General features: G+C 38.0%; 1 protein-coding gene across 3 annotated transcripts in view; it reads right to left on the bottom strand.

Moving 5' to 3' along the window:
- LOC122835821 (neural-cadherin-like) overlaps window positions 1-24,974 on the bottom strand; it is a 139,676-nt gene that overhangs the window by 41,949 nt on the left and 72,753 nt on the right. For all 3 annotated transcript variants that reach the window (XM_044125208.1, XM_044125207.1, XM_044125206.1), the window contains exons 7-17: window positions 22,022-22,164; window positions 20,232-20,404; window positions 17,719-17,887; window positions 16,948-17,118; window positions 15,250-15,422; window positions 10,410-10,577; window positions 6,782-7,031; window positions 6,199-6,326; window positions 5,672-5,858; window positions 2,520-2,663; window positions 473-756 (exon numbers count right to left, since the gene is read on the bottom strand). In XM_044125208.1, the coding sequence (XP_043981143.1) occupies window positions 473-756; window positions 2,520-2,663; window positions 5,672-5,858; window positions 6,199-6,326; window positions 6,782-7,031; window positions 10,410-10,577; window positions 15,250-15,422; window positions 16,948-17,118; window positions 17,719-17,887; window positions 20,232-20,404; window positions 22,022-22,164 (1,990 nt within the window). The remainder of the gene's footprint in view (window positions 1-472; window positions 757-2,519; window positions 2,664-5,671; window positions 5,859-6,198; window positions 6,327-6,781; window positions 7,032-10,409; window positions 10,578-15,249; window positions 15,423-16,947; window positions 17,119-17,718; window positions 17,888-20,231; window positions 20,405-22,021; window positions 22,165-24,974) is intronic.

The following is a 24,974-nucleotide window of genomic DNA, read 5'->3' as shown; positions in this document are numbered from 1 at the left end:
ATACATTCACCCACTCAAACCCAAATTACTGTTTCCCCTTATCTCTTTTCAACCATCACTCAAGAGGCTTTTGCTTTGGCCTCCGTTTGTGTACACCCATTTACCGTTTCTCACTATTCCTGACCAGCTTAATTAAAGTAATGAGTTCAGATCAGGCATGTGTTTTCCATCTTGCCTGAGAGTGGGTGTCACTGCATTACGGCACAAGAATTATCTCTTCTGTCTCTGTAAATTAAAGAGATTTAAGTTCTATAATATGCCAAGCTACGGTTAAACACCAGCAGTAGATAAACTGAAATAACATGCTAGAATAGTAGAGTGTAATAATTACTTAGATGCCACATAAATTTACACTGAGAGCAAAGCTCGGAAAGAAGCTCATTAAAAAGAAGGGATATGTCTAAAGTTAATTGGGAATACTGTCATTACTAAAAAGGACACAGCATTTTCCTATTTACTGGAGGCTTCTCACCTGTAACACAAAAACAGGAGACCCATCGAGCTCCTCGGTGACAGATCCATAGTACTCATTCATAGAAAACACAGGTGCTTCATCGTTTTTATTGACTATGGTGACTACAACAGCGGAATAATCTTCCCACTTCCCATCAGAGGCGAGGACCAATAGCTTGTATCGCTTTTGCTTTTCATAGTCCAACGACTGTGCAATAAAGATTGTCCCGACCTCCGGCTCGATGTCAAAAGCACCCCCTTTGTTGCCAGATGTTATTTGGTAGCGGAGCTTGGCGTTGGCTCCTGTGGAATAAATTACAAATGCATGATTAGAAAAATATTGTCAAATTTTAAGAGGGCATTAATTATCTGGACAGGAAAGTTGATGTTAACATTGACGCATAACCACAATTTAGATTAGACTATTAACAGACATTTTTACTTTAAATAAAAATTATGCAAGATTTTCTTTTAATTCGTACTTCTACATTGTTTTATATCATGAGAAATGTCTCTCATTTTCCACCTGAATCAAACTTCAAATGAAAAACATTTAAAATCTAAATTTGTCAGCAGCATGAATAATCTTGACTCAAACTTTTGTCACCATAACACAAATGAGAAATAAGATATTAAATCAACACACATCTTAAATTTTAGAGTTTAATTTTAGTATGTTGCTAACTGAGTCGGAGTTTTAAATGCAGATTGCTAAAATGTAAAAGGGAAGTCAATGGTATTATGATGACTTGTTACCAGAAGTGGAGTAGGGCCCCAAAATTTAATCTTCTTAGGGCTTCATATAATCTTGGGCTGGGTCTGTTTGTGGCAATCTAGACAGAGTGAAACAAGCTGTATTTTAACATCTCCTACCTTTGCGTTGCGGTGCCTCTGTAGCAGCCGCGAGGGTATTACACCTCATTGCCTCCAACACTCACAAACGACTAGATATTCACGTAACCCCTTCTGGTTTTGATTACTTCATTAAACGGAAACTTTGTACTTTGTCTTCTCGAATTCAATCAGATACTAATTAAAAAGGAGTACCGGAAAAGTAATGAGTAGAAGGCAGCATAATGCTCTCCTATACTGTCCTTAAGGGAATTATTTTGGGGCTTGGCTGAGGTTCAGGGATGTAGTGGAGAAAAGAGAAAGTCAATATCTGAACTTATCCTTTGTGCCCCTATGGAGACCATCTAATCTAATGTTAGATGAGATAATCTTCTAGAACATATAGTCTTTGCTTTCAATCATCCTGTTGGGATTAAGTGGTTACAATCCTGTGTTAATACATTAATCTGTATTATTAAAACAGCCATAACTGACAGAGTTCCCCTTGTCTACTGCAGGGTGCTGGCTGGCCTACAGTGACCAGAGTCAGGGTGGAGTTTTTAAGCAAGACAGATTGAGAGTAGCCTCTTTGGCACAAGTACAATCACATTGTAACTCTAATGTTGGGGGTCGGTGTTATTGCACAGCCATTTATCATTAGTGTGGCAGCCCAGCCTAAGCTGCACCCCCGCTCTCCATAAATACTTGATTAACGGACCTAAACATAGCTGATAACTGGATCTTAGACTGCCATATGAAGGATGAGCAACTGCTTTATTGCTTAAATCCCACCCACCTACTGTGGGGGAGCATGTCAAGTCTTTTTGGAACATATGTGCCACAGTGCATTACTGAGCACTTAAATGACTACTAATACTAGTACACATTTTGATTTTAGTGACATGATTTTTGCAGAGCACAGACCAGATTGGAAAAGTCTGCCCTTAAGGGTGGCTTTGTGCATGTCGCTGCAAATAAAAGCTATTCTGAAAATAAGTTTCTATTTGACACAGCAGTCAATAACAAATTTACTGATGGAGTGCCAAAAAAAAGTTTGCTCCTCCGAGGAAGAGAGGATAAAAATAAATAAATCTGCAAACCCAGGTAAATTTTTAAGATAACTTTTGAATGGATTCCTCAAAAGTTGGTTTGCTTTTTTAACCTTCAACTCTGGGGATTGGTAGGAGCCAAAAAAAAAAGTGCTTTCAATTCTTCTGTTGCTTCATCAAGCGTACCTTCATCCTCATCAGTGGCGCTGACGGTGACAATAGTCAGACCAACATCTGCATTCTCATCGACAGCGACTTCATACAGTCGCTGAGCAAAGACAGGCTTGTTGTCGTTGACATCGCTGATGAAAACCCTCACATATGCTGTGTCTGCAAAAATGACAGAAGAGCAAAAGATTAAACACTAACACAGGGTAAGGCTCTTATTTTTTAGTATTTATAATTCACAATCCTTTTTTCAGGGAGAAAACAACATTTAATAATTTTCTCTAACTTAAAGGTTACAAAACTTTTATTAAGATTCATACTTGCTGTAATTTAAATTTAAATTTATGTATTGTTTTAGCACTGATGACAGCACAATAACAGTGTCTGTGCAAAACCTTTTCAAGCACCTTTATTTTTGCAGGGAAAAGATGCAGAAACTCTTTGCTGGGAAGGTTAAATATTAATAAGATGACAAGTGTTTGTGTCTTATCTGTGCCCTCCTCATTACAACGTTTGTTTCTTTAGTTAGAAAGAGTAAATTATCTACTCTGAGAGCTTGCTGTCAACATGTTAATTTAAACCCGCTGCAGTAAGAGATGATGATAGTGGCACGCAGCTTTATTTTCTTGGCTTGTTTTTGCAATTCCCCCCATTTCTTTTTCTTTTTTTTTTTTTTTTGGTGTTTCCCGCAGGGGTGACAAAGAGACAGGTAATGTTTGCAGTGTAGATGAGCCCTCCTGGATGTGGAAGTTATGTAGACACAGCTAAGGCTCATTGTAAATGCTAAGCAGTCCTGCCAACCCAAGAGAAAGGGCTTTATTGCTCCAAAACATCACCTGCAACACCTAATACCAGTTTCACAAATACAAATGACAGACTCAATCTTCTATGCAAATGTCATATTACATCACTCCAGAAACAAGCGGAGATTTTTTAACTGTCTAAACGTCACACACAATTTAAGATTTACAAACACAAGCTGTACGTATTAAATAATAAAAGGCATAATTAAAAATTGTAAAAGGGGGGCACTATAGCAGAAATAAATATATGAACACATAATACCAATAAATCTCCAAGCTGTTTTCAGGTTGTGGGACGCTTAGGCATTCTGGTCGTGGCAGTGGAATAAATCAGATTAAGAGATTCTGCTTTTCAAATTGAAACCCAAGGTGTGAATGTAAACTGATGTAATCTGTTTAAAACTCAAGGCACAGACACAGCAACGTGCACTATACAGAGTTAGAGAGCTCAGTATTACCCCATCAGGCCTTGTTTGCAATTATTTTTACCGTTAAAACAGAGACAATACATTAGTGCGAAAATCAAAGTTACTCAATAAAAAGGAAATCACTAATTTGTTCAATGAAAACTCTCATATCAGAGCTAATAATGAAGACAATGAGAATGTATTTTCTTTTCAATAAGTATCAGATTTTCTTAGAATCATTTTACAATTGTTTTTATACACTTACTGAGCACTTTATATACATATATGATTGTAGTGCAGCAGAAATGATGACACAGTCAATCACAGTATGGCAACTCAATGTAGTTATGCATTCTGTCTCGGTGAAGACAACTTGTTGAATCTATACCATGAAGAACTAATGCAAAGGTAGTGCAACCTGGTGCCAGTGAAATGTACCTAATAAAGTGGGCAGAGAGTATATAATCAATTGACTTTGATTCAATTGAACTGTAACTGGGAGCATATTGGATTTTAAATCCTTGAATCTAATTATGAACACATGATTCAATTATATTGGAAAGAACTGGACGAGATTTAAATTGAACTTGTTTCTTTTGTAAAATCCCTGATGAGGATATTTGTTGTAATTGGGAGCCATGTAAACAAAATTGAATTAAATTGAAATAAATTTATAGATGTGTTGTTTTGTTCTTCAGCAAATTTTAGCCAGTTAGTGGACAAAAAACCAGGATCTATCAAGATCATTGCTTGACAGATCCTTGACTGTCAGAATCTGACAGTCCAATTGTGATTGTATAAGAAAGATTTGTCTCATTTGAATTTATATTGTTTATGGACTAGTCCAACGACTAATGTAAACCACTCTAACATCACAGTGACATTACTCTCCGATTGTTTAAAAAGAAAATCAATACACTGAAGTTCCCCTTGTGGATTTAGAGATGTCAAATGGACTGCATAAAATTTCCATGAGGTTGAAGACAAGAATACTTCATGCAAATCAGGAACATCTAACAAGTCTCTTTCTTTGAAATGCCTGACAAAGCAAAAACGTAAAGTGGTGTTAAGTTGGAGGACTAAAAGACGAACTGATCAACTGTAATTCTGCTTTATATGCTTAAACACAAGGCTTACAACCTTTATTCTACGCAAGATAATGCTTCTAAAAGACAGCATATTAGGAGTTTGGTCTGTCTGTAGCCACATCAAAGGAAAAAGTGTTTTTTTGAGAAAATAAGAGCCTGTATTAAGATACTGTTTAAGGTATGGGCAGTCAAAAAGCTTCCAGCCTCCTGGGACACATTTTTAGTAGCCAGGGCTTAAAGCCCAACGTATTGGCCATTCATCTGCTTTATGTGTGATGGGATCTGGATTCACAGTTCAACTAGGGTTAGGGTTGAATATTAACTAAACCTCAAAAATGTGGCTAAATAGCCTATGTTAATATGATTATAATTTGACGGGTAAAAATAGTACATGACCGATTTATTTTTAATGCTGTCGGTCAAAATGAAGGAGAACAAAATAGTCTAGCACGACCTCTGGTTTACTGTCCCTTTAGTCTGACTCAGTTTGAGCTATTTTGAACAGAAGAATAGACAAACAAATTCAACTTTCTAGATGTGCATAGTTGATAAACATACTCCCATAAAGTAACAGCTATTACTGTAACATAAGTTGACTCTACAAAATATGGACCACCAAAGCAACGTTTGGAGTTCTTGGGTTTTTATAATTGTTTTTCTATCACTTCCCAATCAAATTGGTCTTTCATATAAAATTTCCACAACACAAATTGAGCTATGTGGTTGTGGCATTAAAACAATGTGAAAGAATTCACTATACCAAAGCAATCATACAACTTTGAATTAAATGACTTTTTTTTTTACAAATTGAAATTATAGGAATATGCATTATATAGAATACATCCATCCATCCATCCGTCTTGAACCCCTACCTGTGTTTGGCTGTTTGTTTTTGCCAGGTCGTGCTGATTCTTGGCCATCTTCTGACTGAACCTCTAGCAGGTAGGAGCTGCGGGCCTCCCGGTCAAACACAGCTTCTGTGTAGATGATTCCATTTTGGGGGTCGATGCGGAAGAAGTTGTGGTCACCACTGCTGTCGCTGAGCAAAGAGTAAGTGATCTGAGGAACACAGATAAATGGAAATGTAAACCACCGCAGAAACAGTTGAAATTAAATCTGGATCTGTATCTCTTTATTAAACTAAATCAATACTCTCGGCTTTACCAACACTTTCACAATCATTCAGACAGCGGCTGACAGCAACTTTCAACCATGCTTTGAAACTCTGTGATGAAGGTAGAACAAAAATTCCCCCAATGGAGGAAATGAGTTGTGATGCTACATAAAGCTGCTTCTGTTGTGACATGGATGGTTGAGCAGAGAAATAACACTGTGGGCTCAGCTGCAGAGCTTTTCCTTCCCACTTTTACAACACAAACACAAACAGTTCTGCATGTACCTCTCCGTTAAGACCTAGGTCTTTGTCATGGGCAGACACTTGGAGAACTGATGTGCCAATCTGGGCTCCTTCTGTTACCGAGGCCTCGTAAATAGAGGATGTAAAAAATGGCACATTGTCGTTGACATCTTAGGAAAAAGAAGAGATTTATTGGCTCATTAATAATTTCTTTTCCACACATTAATTAATAAATTCTTGTTGAGATTTACAGCCTCTGTAGCTGTGCAAGATATAGAAATATATGGTACATCTTAACATATGCATAAATTTTACAATAAATGCAACAGCTAAAGAATGATCACTTTATCATGTTACACTCAGGAAAACTGATGTGTCCGTTAAACTCACGGCAAATAAATTTACTGTAGTGCTGGACATACATTCAAAGAAACTGACAGATACAAATTTCTAGCAATAGAAATAGCTTCCAGAAGTGTTAATCCTTCACTTCTATATTCACAGGTAATGTTAATTATAGCAAACCATGAATGTTTCTATGCTTTTGCAACTACAGAAATGTACTAATGAAATTATGAAGACTACAAATCTACTGTCAAACAATTCTATAATACAATTTTAATACCTGTAATGTTGACATATACTCTGGTGAAAGCTGCTAGAGGGACTGCAGCCACATTCTGAGCCCGGATCCGCAGAGAAAAAAATGGAGTGACCTCATAGTCCAGCGGCTCTGACACCAGAATGGATGCAGAGCCATCTTCCCGGTTCGGGGAGAGATAGAAACGGACTGGCATGTTGGTTTCAGGTACCATCCCATCCTCAAGGTTGTAGGTCACTCTTGGGTCACCCAGCTGAGAGGTTGCCTTGATTGTCTGAAAAAGGACAAAATATAAAGAAAAAAAATCTGATCCAAGCTCTGTAGTTCTCTATATCTCTGCCCTCCTCAGTGTCCTATTGGTAAATAATCCTCTCTGAAAACTGTCATGTGTGAATGAGACACAGAGGAGGAGACAAAATTCAATCTCTATTTTGAGTCTGACACAAAACAGAATTTGTTAAAGCATATTAAGACACAAAATCAATACAAGCGCAACTATTTTGCTCCAGAACAAAATGAATCTAGTCCAGTTTCCTCAGAGGGTCCAGTGGTCTGTTTGATTAAGCCTCAATGTCAAGTTTGTCAGACACCCATGTATGGACAAAGCTTCAAAACGACATCAAGAGTAACAGGTTGTTGCCTGGTATCGTAAAACATGAGGCTGTTATTGCTGGGTTGCTATACCAGTTCATTTATCGGAATGTCTGGCAGCGTATTCAAAGGTTTTTTTCTAAATTAAACTGAATAGTTTTTAAATCTATATCAATTTTATATTTTTACAATGCATACTCCAGGGTTTACTCTGGCCATTTCAAAGCTGCAGAAGTCAAAATGTTGGTTACATTGGTGTTATAAAGAATTATCACAAAATATCTAACAACAGGCAGTTTAGTGGGACTACCATAAAACAAAAACAGTACAAAAAAACAAAAAAGAAAAAGACCGGAAGGAATAGATCCAAATCTTTCTATGAATTTGTCATCTGATGGCACCTGACTTCCTGCTTTCCAGCAGACAAGAAGGCTTGAATGGTTTCAACTATATATTTATTACCTGGAACCCATAAAAATCATTAGTGCAATAGGTGGTGTACTTCAAATTATAACATGCATATCAGAAAAGGGAACAACAATCTGATGCTCTTTGGTTGAGTTTAGTTAGTTCCTGCATGTCAAACCAGCATCAGCCTATGATCAGCAAAGAGCCACTGAGCTGCATTGACAGCTCAGTGGCTCTTTTCAAAATACATGATAAATATTATACTACTGGTATAGTAGTACTATAAAATATGGTAGTCTATAGACTCTGATCAAAAAGACAGAGGGATTCTGGCAACTGTCTTAAATTTAAATTTAGCACTTAGATTTTAGTGTTTTTTAGTATTTTTGGCTCTTAGTAATGTTGATCTGTGTTAATTTAGTAATCTTGTGTTTTTGTAATATATTGTGTGAACTGTAGTGTATGTTGTGTGTAATGTCTTAAACTGACCTTGAATTTCCCCTAGGGGATTAATAAAGTATTCATCATCATCATCATCATCATCATGTAGTCTCTGGAGGTTTATTTCTATTGCACTGACCATGATGAAGCACACTTAAGAATGCAGTTATTATGGTGTAGGGGCTCCTATGGACACTTAATGGCAGTAATCTTATCTCAGTAATCTAATCACATCTGTCAGAATGAATTTGCAGGGTGCGTTCACCAATTACATCTCATTTCACAATGCACCCTCTGAAAATAAATGGCTGGTTGGTTAATTCTACATTAATTCAGGGCATATCTACATATAGCAATCTTCTGTTTCAGTAAAAGTTTAAAAGATTCTAAAAAAGCAATATCCAGTTTAAGTAACCACATTAAGACGTCTGTCAAAGAGAATATGAAGCTTTGTAGATGATTACATTAAAGACTTTGAACTTTATAGTGGAAGATGAAAGGCAGGTTTTAGTTGTTTATTTTTGTAGAAGAGTTCAAAACCTTTGACCAGACATAATCACATGAACACTAAACATTAAGACTGAATAAACACCCACCAACAGGGTTTATAACTATGGACTATTTTAACATAACAATAGACTTAATACCTATGGAAAGATAAATATTGCAAGTAGTTATACATTTCTTTTATGTTAAGTATTTTTTTATTCAATTGTCATTACTTTACAGAATAATTGTTTCAAGATTTTTTTGTATTACTGTATGTTTGTATTAAATAAGTCAAATTGGGTTGACTATGATGTCATGATTGATTTGTAAAAATAATAAAATGGGTAAAATGTCCAAACGGATGAACACTTTTCATAGGTTCTGTGTATTTCTTAGTATGTAATAATTTACGTGTTTCACTCCTGCAACTGAATTACTGAAATACAATTTTTTTAACGATACTCTTAAGTTATTGAGATGCAGCACCATATTCATTTTTATCAATTAAAAAAAAATGAAAGAGGCCATTTTGATTTTCATTCAGTGATTTAATCCTGCAAAAGATTTTTACAACCTACAGAAATGCTACAACCTGAACATCTTGATCTAGTTACAGGAAGAGGCACTAATGAAAAATGTGTTTAATTTTCTACACAGAAAAAAAAAGAGACTATTAATAATTAATTACCTCTAGAAGCGCCAGCAGTGTTTTTTCCTCCTCAGAGTGAGACAAGCTTTCTGCTCCTGCAGTCTAATGCCAGCAATGCTAATCGGTTCCTGGTTCTAGCTTCACGCTCAGCTGCTTTGAGATGCTAAAGAGCTGGGCTAAAAGGAACAGCTTTGAATTTAGGGAAATGTATTTAGTCGCTTTTTGCCAAAAGTGAAAAGACATCACACTCATCTATGTTTGTACTAGAGCTTGAAGGCGATTAGCCTAGCTTAGCATAAACAAATTGTAACAGAGTTAATCTGGCAAAACAAATGAGATGCAATTTGCTAATTAGTGCATTCCAGGACTGCTGTCAGGCACATTTTTTCTGTGTTTGGACTAAGACAGTTGTATTTTATTTACTTATTTTGTTCAACTTGAGCAAATTAACTGCAGGCTACATATCAGGGTACAGTGTTAGGGTATTTAACTAAGTGCTATATGTTCAAGTGAAGAAAGTCAAGTCAGATAAGGCCAAACAGTTTCTTGCCATAAGGCAGATCAGGCAACAGAGTTTTACATGCAACAAGCCAAAAAAACTGTATAAAACTCCATTTGTAATTTGTAAGAAGGAAAAATCAAAACTGTCATTCAGTTTTGAGTGAATATTTGAATGACTGTTAAAGTATGAATTTACACAATGTCTAACCCAGTGATTTGAGTCTATAAGTAATCACTCATCACTGCACCTCTCCTTGCACTAAAGGGAATTTGCAGTCTAAAAATGGATTAATTTATATTTTCTTAAATATCAAAGATATTTAATTCTTTTTAGAAGCAGCCACAAAGTTAGCATATGAGATTCTGTGTCAGATTTCGCTTACTTCAAACCAATGTGCTTCCAGTTTTTTCTCATTCCACTGACAATCATAATGTGATCTGTGACATCATCAGTTCACACTTCAGTCACCCAAACACCAAACGAGCAGCTAATTCAAGCCTTAAATAACAAAAGAAAAATCTAACAACAACATTAGAGTGACACCATACAATTAAAGATGCAAATTGCCTTACCACTATAGGTGTATCCCTAGCAGTGTTCTCAGGTATGACAACATTGTAGCTGTCTTTTTCCCACTGAGGAGGCTGATTCTTCACATTAGTGATGGTCACTGCCAGCTCCACGGAAGTATTACGATTTCCTCCATCTGTTGCTATAATGTCCCGCGTTATATAGGTTCTCTGTAGAGACAGTTAACAACTCAGGTATTTACAGGATCAAGAGATATAATTAATTGTTAAGTTTACAGTATTTGTAAACTTTACAGAAAAAACGAATAGTTAATACTACACAGCAAAACTTTGGGGTACAGATGCTGAGAACAAAAGCATATCTCATTATGACATGAAAATAAAAGTTGCCATCTCATAACAGGATATTTTTCTTATCATCTCAAGATAAAAAAGAAACTGTCATAATAAAGAAATCAAAATCTGACACCTTGCAAGGGAAGACCACCATTAATCTAGAGCAATACATAGAAAATTAACTATTCGTTTATAAACTCAGTAAGAAGTAATTTCCCCCTTAATATATAAAACATCATAAAGTCCAGAGGTGAAAAATGATTCCCATCGTTAGGCGGTGCAGTATCTCATTGCAATTTTACCCTCTCTTTGTTGGTTTTTAAATCTAAGAGGCATGCTCCATCGTTCTGCACCCTCAGCCCATCTTTTGCTCCAAAAATGGTCGCTTCAGATTCAACCTTGAATCAGTGTGAACAGCGGGACAAACTTTTGGGATGTCCCCAGGCTTCTCATTTGCAATTCAAAGAAGGATTTGTAAAGCAAAGAATTCATGTCCAAAAAATATTATTGGAGGCTGAGACAAAGTCTAACAGAGGTTCAGTTGAATTAACATAGCATGTAAAGCAAGAAGAAACATTAATCTAAACTGATAGTCCAAAGGCTGTCCAGGGCCATTTCATTCCTACCTGAGGTTTGTTTTTATGTAGTTTTTTTTTTTTCTCCACAAAAAAACAAATGTTCTCATATCATGACAAAACAGAAGTGGAAGTCACAAAACAAAAGCAGATTTTAGAGTTTTCTACATGAGTATACAGCTGTTACGACTGGCTCAAGGTCATAACAAAAACTGGAGACCATGCAGTGGTTAAAGTGCACAAAAAGGAATATTTATTAACACAAACAACAATGGATTATGGATGTCGACATTATGCAAATGCTTGGATGTGGTGTATGAGTGCATATGGAAGTGTTGAAGTGCAAAAACAAAGACCAACTCAAATGTGCAAAAGGAGGCCTGGCAACAAAACACCACAAGCATCAAAACACCACGCCGAAGACGACCCAGAAGGTGGAGACGGCCAGGTTTAAATGCTCTGTGCTCCAAATTAACAAATCAGCAGCACCTGTATCATAATACAAGTGTCTGGTAAAAATGGACGTGTTTCAGTTTCCAAATTACATTTATTATTCACAGGAGTATTTAATTATATTTGTGAACAACTCTTTTGAAAAGATTAAATTCAAAACACAAAGATTGTAATATGTGCTGTCCAATGTGGTGCCAGCTGCTGCTGCTTTTTTAAATAAATGAATGTCAGACCGAATATCTGGAAATGTCCGACAAAGGTTTTAAATTGGATTTTCAATAAAGTTGTTTTTTTTTTTTTTATCTCAGCCTGAAGTTACCCATGGATAGTCTGGATACAGTCTTGCCAGCCTTTCCAGTCCTTTCCACCTAATTCTCTGTGGAGATGTAGCTACTGTACAATGTTTTGACAGTTCATGAACCACGGCTGTGCAAGGCACTGTCTTACAGTGGGACATAAAAATATCTACCTTTGTTCAGTTGCCCTTATCCTTCAAATTCAGCTGAAGCATTGGATTTATACTGATAACTGTGTTATATATATATATATATATATATTTTTTTTACTGTAGTTTAAAAATGGTCTGGTACTGATCACTATGTAATGAGAAACTGACAAATAAATCAAAATAGAGCATCATCTCAGACCAGTTATACATTTTACATGAAAACACAAGTGCTTCAATGGTTTCCACTGCAGCATGATTGAAAGATGATTCAAACAGCTTCTCAAAGTATCCTAAAATATGCAGCATCATCGCTTGACGAGGTTTTGGAAGCTCACTACTTTTAATTTTGCATGAAGTTAGCATTGAAGTCATAAGGCAGATGTTGCTGTGAATTTCCGATACTGACGCTTAAAAGTATGTTGAATAATAAACAACCCTACAGTGCAAAGGTACGTGTCTGCCAAAAGAACAACACTTTTTTTAAATAAATGAGAAACAAAAAAACATGGAGGGTGCTGTGGTTGTGGGGCTAGAAAGAGTCAACAACACATAAAAAATGTAAATAAAATGTGTTTCAGAGCTGAGTTAGATGATAAATAGTGGGGATAAAATCCACTGGTTATTACTTAAACATATTTCTTTTACAAAAATATGGCTCAATTAGTCAACTGTATATTCTTCCTGAACATGCTGGGTTTTCCCTGGGATGGATGGATGATGAATGGATGGATGGATGGATGGATGGATGGATGGATGGATGGATGGATGGACAATAAAAAACTGCAGAAATGCAAAAACTGAGACAGCTTTACAAACTAATTTAATCTTTTTTTGCTGTCTTGATGTTGCTGTATTGACATGCAGTCTGTATTTTTGTGGTTGTCACAAACAGAGACAATGTTGGTAAACATGATGAGATTCACATAATTAGACACAACAGAAAACACATATTGTAATGTGTCATTAAACACATTATTTTATGTGTTTAAATAACGCTGTTGTTCTAATACAGGACAATGGGGTGCTTCCTGGATACAATAAAAGACAAATTTCAGATTGGTACTATAAGAAAAATGTCAGTCGTGCAGCCAGAACTGGAACATTCAGACAGAACCACGGTGACAGAGAAGTTGCTGCACTGACAAAGGGTCACATAAGCAGATGGCAAACAGAGTTGCTCCTTAAAAAAATATGTTGTTCCAACAGTGATAAAAACTTTAATAATCCATACTGTAAGGTCTTGAACTTGTTTCTTTTTTTGGCTAGAATAAGTATACTAGTTAGGAAAGAACAGGATTAATAATTGAAATACTTTGGATACACAGCTTGGCGTTGCTTTTTTTGTCTATGTTGAGTAAATCAGATCTGTACTAAGTCTGATAATAAATGTCTAAAATTAATTCTAGATTGTTTTTAAACACTTTCACTTTAAATCAAATATATACTTACATTACTATATAACCATTTAGACAAGGGGTGGGCACTCCTGGTCCTGGAGGGCCGGTCTCCTGCAACTTTTCGATGTATCTCTACTTCAACACACCTGAGTCAAATAATGAGTTCATTAGCAGGACTCTGGAGAACCTGACTGCACTTGCAAAAGGTGATTCAGCTGTTGGATTGAGGTGTGTTGGACCAGGGAGACATCTAAGAGTTGCAGGACACCGGCTCTTGAGGACCAGGAGTGCCCAGCCCTAATTTAGACATTTGCTAAGATGCATTTTCAACAACAATAATGTTTACCGAGACGTTATTTTCCATAGCGGAGAGACTTTACCAAACATTAGAGGTAGCACCAATGAAGAAAGCACACATTTAAAAGTAAACTAGTTTCTGTTAAGATGTTATATCTGACACAGGACATAAATTCATATCTGGCTTGGACATTTTTTTAAAAAAACGACCAGAGAAGTAACAGCTTAACCTAGTGTTGATTTCACCAGATACAAAGAAGGTACAGTGGGTTACAGCAAACTTGCTCTATTTTGTCCTTTTGGATTGTCTTCGCCCTCACTCGGTGGTGGCCCATACTAAATCTGGAATTGTTGGGAGTATCTTGAAAATCTCAGATTTAATACATGAGTCTAAACTTTTTAAGTTGTACACACAAAGACACAGGTAAGAGTGGCAACTGCACAAATCCAGCTACCATAAGACACTAAAGACATTAAAATATCAATTCCATATCCATTTTATCTTTGAAAATATTACTAAATCTCTTTTACAGTGCCTCTCTCTGGTAGAGACATATTGTGACGTCCCCTCTGCGTTTAATTTAAATAATTAATGGCTGATTACCATAGGAAACCTAAAAATAATATGAATGCTGTTAATTCCAGCTCCTACAGAGATATCAGAATTAGCCAAAAACGGTTTAGGCAGGTTAATTCTTTGGAGTGACTGACAATCCTAAGCAAGGAACAAATTCTTTCTTTTTCCATCTTTTGCCAGTATGGTAAGTGACTATCTTGTAGTGTTCTGTTATAGTTTGCATTAAGGCTGCAAGCATAATCCTCCAGTCTTTATGGTGTCTTTAAAGCATTTGAGACATTTTAGGTTGCAGAATGCTTCCCTTCTAAAATATGAGATTATAAATGGTGACAAAATTGTCCTAAATTCAATACAAGAAAGTCGCAGTAATTAAGGATGCAGCTGCTCTGTGTGATAAATGGCTTTCTAAAATGTTTTCCACCCATTAACAGTCATCAGCAAGGCGATAAGTACTTTCTTTTATAACTCAGTCTACCGTGATGCTCTTCAAATATACCTCCAGAAATCTGACATTGTTAAATATGCTTTAAATCATTTGTTTAGCTTGAATTGTTTTCTCTCTGTTTTTCCCTCTGTGGCATTTCCCACAACGCAGCACCCCTGGGAGAAGACAGACAACAGAATGGTAGTCACAGACAGAGGCACTTTGATGGGACTTGTTCATTAACTTTGTTGACACAAACCCACGGGCTACCATCTAATGCATCAATTTTGATGCATTAGATGGTAAGTGTGCGTGTGCGTGTGTGTGTGTGTGTGTGTGTGTGTTGGCTTACAGCTCTACTACTTTCCGACTGACCTGAGATATGGCCTGGTTGACGTAGACCCATCCATTCACAGGGTTGACCCGCAGGTACTCAGGCTGCTCCACTGACATGGAGTAAGTGACGGCTGCGTTAGTGCCAAAGTCATCGTCATGGGCTGCCACACGGAGGAAACTTGTACCAACCAGTGTGTCTTCTCTTAGGAAATCTACAGAAGACAAATATTTTCTGCATGAATCTTGTTCAGATTTATGTAAATATATTTTCATTTTCCCCAGCGTAAGGTAAAAAAACCCAATAAAGATCAAAACACATCTAGTTCCAATGAGAGGTTTACACAAACTTACCAAAAGCATGAATGCAATCACTGGCTTTTACTTAATTATTTGAACAGTTGTTTTCCAGGGAGGAATGAGCCTACATAAGACAGCTTCAATTAATTTTTGTAAGAATTGGATGAATAATTTGGATTCTGGGCTTTTACATACACCCTTAGCAACGTCTCTTAGCCAACTGTATCTAAACCACCCATTTTGTGTAGCCATCAGCTAGATTCTGACATGTGTTTGGTTGGCTATTTGCCACTCTTGCTGGCAGCATTAGCACAACTCACTTGAATTTAAGGTTTCTGCTTTACAAATTCCATGTAGGCCTCTTCAGATTCACTGCAAGAGTGACAACTACTAGAAATTCTTCCTTCTCCACAGCATCACCAAACATGACAACACCTTAAAGATACCTGGCCATGACAACATTTAACTTACCTTTGGAATAAATAATGTATTTTAGAGTAGAACTGAAAAAAAATCTGATGCTGAAACACATAATTATGTCCAAACGTTAACAATTTGACCCCAACTCTCACCCTCAGATAAAATATATGGTTAGGTAATTCAGAAGCAACCAAATGGAAACTGCTAGAGCATCAGGAATACTGTCTTCAATGAAGCAAGTCTCACAGTGCCTTGGACTGAAAAAGTGACAACAAAAAAGAAGCACTAGCTCCAAATAGCTCAAGTGAAATTTGCAGCTTCCCACATGGACAGCCAAATGTACTCCAGAGAGAAGTTCAGGTGAGCCAAAGATTCACCTAAATCTTGATATTAAATTGCCTTACTTTATTATCTTTCAAGCCCAAAATGAAAATATTCAAATTAAACATTAAAATTTAATAATAATAATAATTCTGATTCTGAAAAGCCTCAAATCACATCCATGCCAGTGATGATTGTATGTAAACTTCAACTGAGTTAATGTGGTCAGGGGAGGACACAGCTCTTGTATTGGCCAAAACGTTTGTCATAAACTATACCGTCTGGAACTATCTACATTTCTGTTAAACACATTAGCAAAAAGCTGGACTAATTGCCTTTTTGGGACATTTTAACCTAGCTAAAATGGATGTGCTCCACTATTAATTACCTATAATCAATTAGAGAACTAGGAGCTGAAATCTTTTGCTTGTGAATGAAAAGACATGTCATAGCAACACATAGTGAGGTAAAAATAATTTGTATTTTTAGCCATTAAAGTCATCAAACCTTTTCTTCAAATATTCACAGAGTAATGCTCCTCATTTGCCTTTTTTTAAATTCAAATTGTTCGATTAAACAGGATAAAGGGCATGCACTGTGAATTCTGCCCTGCCTATTCACGTCTGTATTGTTCAGTGTTCTGTCTGTGCTTCGGTGTTGCTATTTTTGGCTCATGAATAATATATGTTTAACACTTACATTCATAACGCAAATTCTCAAACTTGGGGCTGTTATCATTCTGGTCCAGTATCTGGATGGCAAGCTGACAGATGCCAATGAGCGGCTCCTCCGCCCAATCAGTGGCCGTTACTGTAATTGAATACTCTCTCTGCCGCTCCCTGTCGAAGTGCCGGGCTGTCACAATCACTCCTGTAAAGTCAGAAGCATAATCAAGGCCCTTCATCAACCCTCTGGCAAATATACACACATGATTGCTTATAAATTCACTCATCCATTCAGTGGTTTTCCAATTCTCTCACTTGAGTCCGTCCATCCATCAATCCATAAATCGAGACAAGTAAACAATTATTAATTTATTCTGAGCAAATTGAGCCTCCCTTTGAAGAGCTGCATATCTTCATGATTAAGATGAAGAAGAAATAACCAAAGCTTGAAAGAAAATGATTGATGGAATAACATAATGACTCCACATATTAACATTTCAAGCAGTCTTGTTCAACCAGTTTCTTACACTGAAGAGAAACTATAAACCTTGTCAGACCTCAGCTCAGCTGATATCACTAATATTCTTACAAACTGGACATCTCATTTTGAAACTGTAAATAATTTAACATCTTATCTAAGGACTGCCTGGTCTATGCATAACTTTTCTCTCATATTATATTTTGTTTTACAATGATCATTACGGACGTCAGGTACCATTTAACTGCAGGTCTGTCTGTCTACAAGATACTGTGTTTCATGTATAATTGACACCAACTTTGCCCTGCAACAATCCACAGACAATACCTGTGTCTGGGTGGATTCTGAAGGCAGGCATGGCGCTGTCTCTGTGCATTAAGCCATATTTCACTTTTCCATTTGCTCCCTCATCTGCATCCACTGCATGCACTTGCAACACAAAAGTCCCCGCTGGCTGGTTCTCCAGCACTGAAGCCTGCTCACGGTACTGCTGGCACTGAGATAAAGAGCGGGGAGGGAGAAGGGAAGAGACAAAGCAGACACAAATAATACAAGGAAGAATTGGTACATATACTGTCAGAAAGTCTTGCCTTAATGAGAATACAAGGATCAAAAAAAGTCATTTCAAAAAATTTACAGGTCAGGAGGACAGGTACAGTAGCTCAGATTAATTACAGAACCAGAAACACACAAGTGTAAAAGAAATCATTTGAACTGATTTATTTTGAGGAGCTTTCAATATATTCCCCCTAATGAACAAATGCCCTAAATTAAGAATGTCCCTCTGGAGTCTTCTTGTGTTGCATCTATCTATCTATATATATATATATATATATATATATATATATATATATATATATATATATGTCTTGAGTGACCATGAAAAACAAAAACAAATTGAAAACAAGAATTCAAGAGGGACAGAGAGATGAGCTGGATCAAAGGATGTGAGCAGGGGCAGAACTGTAGCTGCTCACATTGACACCTAAAGCCTAACTTGATATTTACAAAAGTTGCATAGTTCTCATAAGGCCAAAAACACCTCAGGAGTGCAGGCACCACGTGAATGCGTCATCTACAAAGTTCGAGTCATTCCTAAGTAGGGAGGAAGTTCATTAAACAGGTGTAGTGTATTGTGATGATATTGCGCTTTTATTCATAAATTAATTGAAATCCCGACAGACTGCCTAAAGATAGAGTGGGTTGTGCAGGCTAATCGAAACCCATGGGAAAACAGAGAGAGAGAAGCCTGGGAAATGAGAATTCCAAGAAAATGAGAGCTAGAGAGGGGAAGGAGAGGAGCAACTGAAGTTCACAGAAACAGACATACGAGATGGATGACACTAACAACGTCTAAACCAGTTGCCAAAATAATTTAAAAAATGGCATTTTATATATTTGCAGTTTCCAGAGAAGTCTCTAAAGATTCCAGCAACATAGAAGCAGATTATGAAGACGTAAACAGCCTGAAGAGGTGGTAGATGGTGGAGTTGCAAAAGCCAGGCATTTTTTTTTCCTATTGATACTCTCCACCACAATCCGGAAGATTACAAGATATTCCTAGATCAGAAGAAAGAAACTGTCCTTCCATTTAGCTGTGAATCTCCTCCTAGACAGACTTGGGTGGTAAACCTCCAAACGAGGCGTCCAAAGGAGAATCTGATCAAATGACCAAACCACCTCAACTGCAGTTCTTCTTTGAAATCTCACCCTAACACTGAGACCAGGCACCATACATAACATTATTTTGGTTTGATCAGGCATCCTGATCTGTCAAATTGCTTTATGCAAACAAAGTGTACCAAAAATACATGCTCACACAGTAGAAATAAGGCGCAATACGAAACATTTAGAAAACCTCATAAGGTTAAATTAAATTATACACTAGGTGGGAGAATTTCTTAAATGATTTAAATGGTAAATGTAATGAATATTTACAGCAGTTTTCTAGTCATACGAACCCCTCAAAGTGCTTTACACTCTTGCCACATTTGGCCAGTCACACTCACATTATGATGTGCGGAAGTGCTTTGCCCAGGGACGCCTCAAAACATGATGGGTGGAAGCTGAACTTGAACTTTTGGATACCAAGATAACTAGACTACTTTGAGCCACAACCTTCACCATAATGTATTATATTGCCCATCTGAAAGGGATACAGACTAATGTTTGTGGTCTGGGGGATAGAAAATGGGTACCAAATGGTTTGTTTCCTGTTATGAAATACAGGTAGATTAGGACAAAATTGTAACACATGGGTGCAAAATGAACAAATGGGGGAATCAATCTGGTGCCATAAGGAGAAGAAATTTGCACAAAATACAACCTTGGCAAATTGTACATGTTTCCCATTAAATATTATCTATTTTATATAGTGGAACAGAAAGTGGTCTCTAATTTCTCATCTATAAATCAGAAGTACTGAGACAAGGCCAAAAAAAGGCAAAAACATTTGGAAGCTTTGCTTTCATTGATATCAATCATTTCTCTTAGTATTATTTTTTGGCAACCTATTTTGTTGCAAAGTACAAATGAAACTATGTTTTGCTTCTTTTTTGAATAAATCTGGTCTTGCTTCCAAATGTTTGGCTGTAGTGTACATACTAAAGCCTCACAATAGCAGTAATGTTGGATCAAACATTTATGTTGACAAAAGCAACACAACATTAAGTCCTTGATATTGTGCTGGTAGATTAAAGAGGACATCCCTTTGCTCCAGTGCTGCCACATGGTTGAGCACAGTGTAACATTTCTATGTAATTTTTGAAATAAATTGCCAGCAACATTGGAGCAACTAAAACGTTGCCAAACACAGGCATTGTTTCTGCAAAGATTCTTACCTGCTCAAATATTGGCTTGTTGTTGTTAACATCGTCAACTCCAACAACGACCCGGGCGGTAGCGGTGAGAGAGTGTGGCCCGCCTGATGCATTGTCATCTGTGGCTGTTACGTTCAGGACGTACTCCAAGCCTTGAAGCTTTGGCAGGGGAGTGGAACGCAGACGGATCAATCCTGCAGAGACCTCAGACCCATTAATATACACATCATAAAATAGGCTGCGTCCTAATAAAACATGTGCATTCTTTCCATTAGTCATTAAGCAGAACGTTATTGCCACACTGGCCTTGCTTAGTGAGGGAGCAGCCATCATTAAAACGCAGCAGATATTTCCTTCTGCAGCTATTTTTCTACATGGTTTGAAGAGTGAAATAGTGAGGGGTGGGGGAAGCACCTCTACAGAAGTCCACAAAAAGGTAAAAATCTGATATGCAGCATACATCCAGAAACTAATTTCACAGTTGTGGTTTTGGTACATTTCTGATACAATAATTGCTGTGAAGATGCACTGGCAGCTCAAGAATTTGAGTGAAAACAGGAAGAAGTGAGGAGAGTCTGGTTCCAAGTCAACCTAGCTCAGCAGAAGCCTATTAGCCGTTCCTCTTGGCTCCTTTGTCTGCTTTCATGTAACAGTCAAGATAAAAGGTCGGATAAAAGGATGGTGCATCTGAGTCAACATCTTTCTTGTCAAAAGTAATGTAAAAACATCAGAGGTTGCAGGACGAGCAAGCTGCCTGTGATGTGGAGGAGAGTCATTGAAGTGAGAGCATGGGGAGTTTTCTTTTTTCTCCATTCTCTTGTTGGATTTTTATTCATCTCTTTTTAAGGCACTTGATTAAAGACAATACAGCTTGCTGATACACACAGTTGCAAGTGCCTCACTGTTCTTCCTCCTACTTAACTTATAATTCCAGTTTCATGCAGACCAGAGTAGGGAACAATGTATTAATGGCAACACCTGACACTGACATTACTACGGCAGTACATTAAAATAGGTCAACTATAAGATGTACACGGTAATCTTCCTGCCTTAAATGTCAGTCTTGTTTGCCATTGCATCACTTGCTTCTCCGGCTATTAAATTTAGCTTTTTTGAGAGTTTTCATGAGTTTGACATTTAAAACAGAGAGAAAGGTAAGAAAGTTGGAAGGAAAGATGCATTTGATGATTATAGAAATTGATACATTATAATATTAAGATATGTAGATATGATACTTATTTTCATTATTAGAACATCGAGAGAGGACGGAAAGGAATATAAAGAGATGACACAAAGGAAAGGGAAGCTGGCAGAGCACAGCCTGGAGATTGTGAGCTATGATAGAGCAGTTGTTGTGAAATTGAATTGAAAGGGTTGGGTGACAAATGTCACAGAGATTTCCACTGGTTTTGGATCAAAGGGTAAATAAAAAAGATAAACTGTGCAGTCACCAATGCTAGAGAGCAGAGAAACACATGGGACGTTTTTTTTTCTCTACACCAGCCAAAAGGAAAAAAAAAGAAAGAAAAAACACAACAGAAGTGTGGAAATTGCCAAAATAATTTTATAGAATGTATTCATAATCCTAAAAACATAGGGAGTGTCACTTAAAAAGCACTTGAGAAGAATTTCTAGTTAATAAATTAGAAGTTTCACTTTCATTCTGCTTTGACTTTGAAACCAGAGGGCATTTAACACACCTCTGCAGCAGCAGCATGTTAGAAAAAAAATGCATTTGATTTGACAGAAAACCTGTCAATTAGTTTGAGATGTGAAAATATAATGTCAGGCTGGAAATTAAGAAATATCACCTTTCTGGCTGTCAATGACAAAGTTGCCCTCTTCGTTGCCTGCGGTTATGGAGTAGGTTATACTGTCGCCATCTGGGTCTTTGGCCAAGACTGTGGCAACAAGAGTGTTGGGACCGGCGTCCTCGGAAACAAATGTTCGATATCTGCAAAGATTCAAAATGAACTGGGTTATAGTGAGAACCAGAAGAAATGAAGCATTTGGTAAAATTGATATAATTAAGTCCTACACCATTCTGGCATAATATTACAATTCAGCTTGACTGGTCTGCAGAAATCCAGTGCCATATGCAGCAATCTGCGTTGCACTGGCAGCTTTCTCTCAGAGCCGAAATTGATCATTTGAACTTCAGTAGCTAATCTATTGGATTGGACCAGACATAAGTGAGCCTTGGCTGCACGTTATGGTGCTGTTGAGTCACCACTGTTCCTTCTTAGATCTCATCTCATAAATAGTGCTCACTGCACAGCAGCCACATTCATGACTGGCACAGTTTTTACAAAGTCCTGACCCATTCGTACCGCCATCACAATTTGATCCCTGTCTAACTCTCTCAAATCCCTCGCTTGCCTGCTTTTCCTAGTCCTAACGCATTAACTTTGAGTACACCATGTTCACTTGCTTTTTTCATGTCCACTGACAAATGTAATAAAAAATGCTGCAAACAAAGTTGATTATCGAACTGCAGCTTAAAATATCCTGGTGCCAACGCAGAAGTCCACTAGCAAAACACCACTCGGGGTCAGATCAGGTAGGGAGGGGAGAGCAAACTCGAAATGAACCTTAATGTCTAATTGTTGAAAATACTGTTGAAAATCATGTAAATTTTTTTTTCTTCTGACATGATTCTCTAAGAGTGTTTCAACTGCACATTTCAATCAGAAAAAACTTTTACCCAAAACGTTTTATTTAACACATACTGACCATTCGGCTTGTTGGCACCATTTCTGACCAAACATCTGTGATTGTTGGGATCTGGAGCTGCTTCATCCACCAGAGGGCGCTGGAAGCCTTGTTCCACCTGAGGGCGTCTCCAGACTACGCACCTGAAACCGTTCTGCCATCAGGAGTTGTATAACTAGAGGAGGCTGCCGACACTCCCTGCCAGATTGTTGCCAATTACGTTGGTTGCCCTTGGAAGTGCTGAAGAAAGCAGACTCTGCAAAGGATCATCTGGACCTACAGACTGGGAGTCACCTCTGAGCAGAAACGGTTCAAGCTCCCAGACTTACCTGTCCGTCCTCCAACGCCGCCGCCCACAATCCTCCGGACCAGAATCAGACCCCGGATCCCGCTGGATTTCCCCCAGTCCCCTTTTCCTCCCGATTGGAGGTAAGCTCACTAACCAGCACAAACTCCAATTTCCCACGACCTCAAACTCACCATCTGTTTTCTCTCATAGTCAACCTGAGTTCCTGTCCCAACGGGCCCGGATTGTTTCCCTGTGTTTTCACCATTCTTGAAATAAATCACTTAAAACTTTCTCGATCTCTGGAGTAAATCTGCATGTGGGTTAGAAAGTTAGACCCCATTATGACAGAACAATCTGGCCATCAACCTAGCCCTGCAGAAGCACTCCGGAGAACCTTGGAACAACAGCACACTCTCATTCAGAACCATGACGCCGCGTTACGAGAGTTAAACACTCGTCAAGCGGAAACAAACCGCCGATTAGAGGAAATTGCAAGTTATTTGCAAGGAACCAGCTCACAGGCTTCTACGGGCGCCCCAGCCCCCGCTCCAGTTCCGGCTACACAATCCACTTCCAGGTCTGAAGATTCAGTTCACTCTGCAGTTTCAGATTTCCGTCCGTCCCTGCCTGAAAGATTTTCAGGAGAAGTAAGCAAATGTAGAGGATTTTTGTTTCAGTGTACCCTAATCTTCAATCATTCCCCTCAGAGTTTTCTTCATGATGGAAGAAAGATTTCTTTCATTTTGTCACATCTATCAGGAAAAGCGCTAGAATGGGCTGAGGCTCGATTTTCCAACTCCGCAGATTACGGTTGCTCGTTTGATGATTTTTTGAAGGAGTTTAAGCAGGCATTTAACCAGGATATAGATAAAACATCGGATTCCCGAAGCCTGCTAGAACTGAAACAGGGCAGAAAATCGGTGGCTGAGTTTGCTATTGACTTCAGGATTAAGGCAGCAGCTTCAGGTTGGGGACAGACAGCTCTCAAGAGCGCATATTTCCATGCATTAAACGACTCTATAAAAGATGAGTTAGCGACTTTAGATGACCCAAAGACCCTGGAGGAACTGATAAACCTCACTATCCGGTTGGATAATAGGCTACGCTCCAGGAATAGGGACAGAACCAAGAGCTGCCTCCCGTTTGGGAGATCATGTCCTGACAAAACCAGTAATTCTGCCTTTTCATCTTCAGAACCAGCCGAAGCGGAGCCGATGCAGATCGGGAGTACTCGGCTTTCCCCGGAAGAAAGATTAAGAAGGGTCAAAGAGAACCTCTGTCTTTACTGCGGTGAATCTGGACATTTCATCTCCACCTGTCCCTCTAAGGCAAAAGCCGTGGTCCGCCAGAGGAAATGAGGAGACTGGCGGACCATCTACAATCTGGAAATTCTCCTCGTTTTCTACTACCTGCTACCCTGTTCACTGATAACCAATCATTAACTTTTTCTGCCATGTTAGATTCTGGTTGTGAGAGAAATTTAATCGATTCAAACTTAGTCCAGCAACTAGACATTGAAACCTATCCGTTAGCCACACCCCTCAGAGTTTCAGCATTGGACGGCAAGGAGCTACCTGTTATAACACACCAAACTAAGCCGTTGGATTTCCTGGTTTCTGGTAACCATCGTGAAATGTTATCATTTTTTGTCTTCCCAGCTGCCAACTCACCTGTCGTCCTGGGCTTCGATTGGCTTCATCTTCACAATCCCAGAATAAATTGGTCTAAGAGACATATTGAATCCTGGTCGAATTCCTGTCACT

This window comes from Gambusia affinis, linkage group LG08 (genome assembly GCF_019740435.1).
Source record: "Gambusia affinis linkage group LG08, SWU_Gaff_1.0, whole genome shotgun sequence".
NCBI lineage: Eukaryota > Metazoa > Chordata > Actinopteri > Cyprinodontiformes > Poeciliidae > Gambusia > Gambusia affinis.
This window is presented reverse-complemented; position numbering and strand designations above follow the sequence as displayed.